We start from the raw sequence: 5738 nt of genomic DNA, 5'->3' as shown, positions 1-5738 counted from the left end.
GGGGGGGGGGGGTACGACCCGTGGCTGAGCAGGCTGCTCCATAATGGATGACCTCAGTCATTTGAACACTTCATATGAGTGACGATTCATTACCAGCATTTGGTAAAAGAGGCTGTATAGACTAAACCAGGGATCTTCAACGGGGGGTCAATATTTAGTAGGGGGGTCTCCGCCCCATCTATCTTTCAGTTAAGGGGTCCTTGGCTTAAAAAACGTTGAAGACCCCTGGTCTCAACTAAACTGAAGAGGATCCGAAATGATCTTTATAGTGATGCTAGGACATCACAGCAAAGCTAATTCAGTCTGAATGAATGGGACATGATGTATTTGTAAATAAATGAGGTCACTTTCATGCCATGCACTCACCACCTGAGACACACTGTGTACCAGACTGTCCTGTTACCCGAAAACTCGCTCCCATAGGTACGCTGTTTATTCAAGCTGCGATTATGACCCATATTCACATTTCTAGTTGTCTCGCATTGCCAGGCCTTCCTGGCGGTCGGGCTAGACCACACGGCATTCTGGGATGGGAGAAAGACGTGTTCATGTTTCTTAGTATTTCTTTAAACCAATCACAATCGTCTTGGGGCGTGGCTAAGAGCTGTTTTAACTCCGATTGGACAGATAGTCTAGGTCTGTCTGGATTTACCCTGCAGAGATCTGAGGACCAGGAAACAGCTGTGTTCAGCCTGCTGTGCTGTTGTGTAGTTGAATAACTGTTAATGTGTTAACGTTAACATAACGGACATCTGCCGTATGAATGCGACTATAGTCCACTGTTACTGATATATGTTAAAATATGGTGCTTTATCATTCCAATATGCATCTTGCACACTACATTTGCACTGGTATGTGTCTGTATAGCCAATCAAACTGATTCTGATTCTTGTATATATATTTTGTGTAATTTTTTATATTGTACATTACAGTTTTAAATCCCATCAAGTTTGCCTGTTCATTTATTGCTGCTAATGTATAATAATTCATTCTTGCTCATGCACAGACAGTTTAAAGCAATAATACAATTGGTATCAGGTTGTTTTTTTTAAAGGTTAGGGGAATGTAAAAAAGAACATTAGGGGAACGTTATCTAAAGGTTGCAACGTTAGGGGAATGTTAGGGGAAGGCTCTCTAAAGGTTGCAACGTTAGTATAACGTCAGGGGAACGTTTTCTAAAGGTTGCAACATTAGGGGAATGTTAGGGGAAGGCTCTCTAAAGGTTGCAACGTTAGTATAATGTCAGGGGAACGTTTTCTAAAGGTTGCAACGTTAAGATAACGTTATGGGAATGTTAGGGGAAGGCTCTCTAAAGGTTGCAGTGTTAATATAACGTCAGGGGAACGTTCTCTAAAGGTTGCACCGTTAGGGGAAAGTTCTCTAAAGGTTGTCATGTTAGGATAACGTTAGAGGAACGTTCTCTAAAGGTTGCAACGTTAGGGGAACGTTCTCTAAAGGTTGTCATGTTAGGATAACGTTAGAGGAACGTTTTCTAAAGGTTGCAACGTTAGGGGAACGTTCTCTAAAAGTTGTCATGTTAGGATAACGTTAGAGGAACGTTCTCTAAAGGTTGTAATGTTCTAAGAATGTTTGATTTAACCAAAAACTAACGTTCCCAGAACACCTAATTAAACCTATCCTTCAGGGAACATCTCACAACTAAAAACGAACGTTCCCTGAATGTTCTGGGAACCAAAAATTGTTAGCTGGGGCGGAAATTCAGTTCCTTACTTCCTGCTTTGCCCCCGTCATAATTAGGCTACTTCAGGCACCGCTGCTAGAAACGTAAATATAGGTTGTAATTTCTACTTGGACAAACGACCTATGGAAGCGTTTTCCAGGCGAGGACAGTCTCAATTTATTCTGACAGTATAAGAACATTGATGTAAGCCAAACTGTAAGCTCAAATGCTTTTAAGAGTATCTGCAGGTACACTGATAGGTTCCACTTGATTGTTGAAAACTGAAAATCTCGGCTTCCTTGTCATTAGGATGCATAAATAAGCCAGAGGACTTTTGGTGTAATGGGATGTTGTTGGGCTGTGTGGCATACAGCTGGAACCAGAAGACAAGTAGGGACTAGGTAAGAGACACATCACAGGATGAGGATTTTAAGGAGCTCACCTGCAGCCTCCGGCGCCGGATTATCCCCGAGTCATCCATGGCGTTATGAAGAGCAGCAGGGCTGGGGGGGGTTCCTCGCACTAAAAACAACCTCTTGAACTCTCTTCAATCGGTGTTTTGACCCTGCGGGTTCCACCTGTGCTCCAGTTCAACAGCAGAGGCAGACGCAGCGTCCCGGCGCACTGGGGGGGCACAGAGGCGCACAGACAGTGTCACGTCGAAGAAGCCGAGGATAAAACCCAGATGTCACGCATTGCGTCCGGTTAAAAATGTCCCTTTGATAAAAAAGCTTCTCTCAGCTCCACTTGTCCCCCGTGTCCTCCGGTGTCTCAGGGCTGCCAGTCATGCTGCTGCTGCGGGCTCTGGGGTCTTCGCGCCCTCTCGGAGCATCCTCGACATTGTGCCAGAGGGTTCTTCCTGCGCTTTTTTCTAAAAGCTTTTCCAGCCGAACCGCGCGGCTGACGGAGGCCTGATGATGGACAATCACTGCAACCAATGTCCGACTCCCAAGTTCTTCTGTTGTTTGACGAGAATCTCCCGAAGCAACGTGAGAACGTGTTCAAGAAAATAAAATTAGAAAAAGAAGGAAAAAAGCTAAACCAACCGAGCGATGACTTTACGCACTGCTGCACCGTGGAGTTCCACTCCCCTCATCACCGAGCCGTCCGCCGGGGCTGATGACGCGCCATCGAGCCTGTCTGTCTCTCCGTCTGTCTGTCTGTCTGTCCGGTCCCGTAACCGTCCCCGGTTGGGAGGAGAGCGCGTGTCTTCCTCTCGTCTCTCTTTAAAGAACTCTCATCCGTTCATTCCTCCGTCCGTGGGTTCCGCTTCCTGGTGAAACGGGAGAGACGGACCGGACTGGACGGGGCGAGAGCAGCAGCAGCAGCAACGCGATATTTGTAACCCCCCCTTCCCGGGATTCCCTCTCGCCCCTCCTCCTCCTCGTGCACGCGTGCGCGCACAGCGTGAACCTCTCTCTTCAGATGAATGAAGTAGCTAATTGGATTGTTTGGATTCACTCTCACTCCGAAAGATAGAAACGTCTGAGCGCATGCGTGGAACTCTGGTTTGGGGGTCTTATAAAAAATGCATAAAAAAATATTTATAGAAATATTAATATTTCAATGACATTTCCTTCAATTTCTACATACGTTTAGGGGCAATTATCCAGATAATAAGATCATAATTATGAATTCTTATAATAGAAATAAAGACTAGTGTTAAACTAGGCCTACGTATCAGAAAAATACATCTTACTTTCTTTATTGTTTGAAATAGTGATCTCTTTTTTACATCTCGTCCTTACGTTCACTTCACTGTTTCTCCAGGAGAAGCTTGTCTTTCTTTCAAACTAACTGTATTCATTAGTTATTATTTATTCATATTTTCCACTACTTTCTTTCTACTTGCATAGCCAAGGTCTATTTTTCTATATATAGTTTTTTTTAAAGAATTTTTATTTTTCCTTTCACTCGTTTATTTTCTCTGGATTTTCAATTATGTTGGGGTATGTATGTTATTTTATTCTTTTCTACGTATAAATTATATATTTTTCTTTACATCTGAAGAAAGTTGCTGTATTATGTACACCAATGTCTTCTCTATAGGAATTTGAATAAAACAAATAATAATAGGGGTTGATCACAGAGACAATATCAAACCAATTTGAAAGTGTGTGCGTGTGTGTGTGTGTGTGTGTGTGTGTGTGTGTGTGTGTGTGTGTGTGTGTGTGGAAAGAGGGGGTTCTCCTGTCCCTCGTGGACACCCTAGAGTGTTTATAACGTGTGTGTAATGTAGCCTATACGAGTTTTCATATGATAACTTTAGTCTTTATTTTAACCAAATGTTGTTTGCATGAGTGAATACATCCCACCAGATATTATTCCCCTATCTGATGTCCAGAAGATGTTGTTTACCTACCGCAGGTGCTTATCTGTGAATGAGGACTGATTTTTGAGAACTAAATGAATAAAGGGGAACCCGAGCCGGGTCCAGGCAGCACGCGCTCCGTGGGCTCAGTAACAGTCATCATGCAGAGATCAGCCTTCTGCTGATTCATATCCCGAGCATGCGTCAGATAGCTCGAGCTGCATGGCGCATCCAAGCTGAGCAGACGGCGAGTCCACGTGTGAACGGAGGCCGGTCGGAGCCACGTTCAGCACCACAGACAGCGACACGCGATTCAAACGGGAAAAACGTGGGAAACGTCGCGTTACGTTACAGTAAAACAACGCCTTGATTTCAGGCTGCCTACCTGTCAGCAACAGCACGTGGTCTTGTACTAATTCTTAGACTTTCTTCTTCAACGTACCCCCCAGAGTTAGATAAGTCCATACGTACCCTTCTCATCTCCACCGTGCCCACAGCTAGCCTAGCTTAGCACAGATGCTGGAGGGAACCGGCTGAAAACTAGCCTATTGCTCCCAGTAAGTGACAAAACAACGCCAACATGTTCCTATGTACATGTTGAGATGTGTATAGTCACAGCGTGTCCAAATAACAAGGTCACATGAGACACAGCCATCTTCTAACCGCGTACTAACCGGGAACTATATTCTCAGAAGGCAAAGCACTGCTACTTCCGCTACTTTGGCGGAGTGATTTGCTCAAAGCACACGAGAAGCCCCGTGGTATACAGTATATAAAACATATACAGTATATACAATATATATATATATACATATATACAGTATATACCATTTGTATAAACAGTATGTATATGTACATATGTACAGTATACATGTACTGTTTGTATTTACATACATACATACATATTTACATATATATACATATGTATCAGAACTTACTAAGTTTGGCCTTTATGGGAAGTCATTGCATAATGTCTTGCTGCCTCAGGATTAGGACTTTCACACTGTTTCAGTGTAACATATGGTCCAAGCTGCCCCCCCCAGCCATGACCTCATCAGTGCCAGACACGGCAAGAGATCTGAAACAGAACATCCGACCCCGGCCCACGCTGACCTATCCGAAAATGGGCAGGAAGGCACTGGTCTGCATTCAAATGCCTGATAAACAACTTAGTTTGTAAAAAGAGGAGAATTCCTAGCTTGGCTGACAAACAAAGAGTTCTTTTGACTTTGTTTTCATCTAAGCAAATGTCTTCTTAGCCGTTCCAGCATCCGTCTCTCAGTAAACCTCTACGATCCACTTCCTCATACCTAGAGATGTGCACGGTGTTATTTCAGTTCGACTAACAGCTGGTTTGATTTGCATTGAGAGATCCCAACCACCACTACCCCTGTTGTTATACTACAAAGAAACGCTTGAATCAATCTTGAAAGTGTCTCTAACCAATATATATGTGTGTGTGTGCATGTGAAAAAGTGACTATCCTACAGAGAATTATCTTCTGACTCTGCAGTAACTCGAACCTCCACGGGGCTTTACAGCATGTTTTAGTTTCATGGGCCTCAACTTTAATTAGTATCGCTGTAAATAATCTACAGTTGTTTCCTTTAGAGTTCACACTAACACTACTGCATATGATTTTACAGTAGAATGCTGTAAAGTTACATTGCAACCTTGTAGACATGACAAAATCCCAGTAGTCTATGTTTTACAGTAGTCATTTACTCCGTAGGATTAGAAGGTAAA

The 5738-nt window shown here is 43.4% G+C and overlaps 1 protein-coding gene across 1 annotated transcript in view; it reads right to left on the bottom strand.

The window, feature by feature from the left end:
* Positions 1 to 2951, bottom strand: part of LOC117958135 (microtubule-associated serine/threonine-protein kinase 1-like) — a 55541-nt gene extending 52590 nt beyond the window's left edge. Inside the window, 1 exon segment of the mRNA XM_034894402.1 lies at positions 2124 to 2951. Coding sequence (XP_034750293.1) covers positions 2124 to 2162 — 39 coding nt within the window. The 5' untranslated portion in view covers positions 2163 to 2951.
* Between the last annotated feature and the right edge of the window lie 2787 nt (positions 2952 to 5738).

This window comes from Etheostoma cragini, chromosome 15 (assembly GCF_013103735.1).
Source record: "Etheostoma cragini isolate CJK2018 chromosome 15, CSU_Ecrag_1.0, whole genome shotgun sequence".
Lineage (NCBI taxonomy): Eukaryota > Metazoa > Chordata > Actinopteri > Perciformes > Percidae > Etheostoma > Etheostoma cragini.
This window is presented reverse-complemented; position numbering and strand designations above follow the sequence as displayed.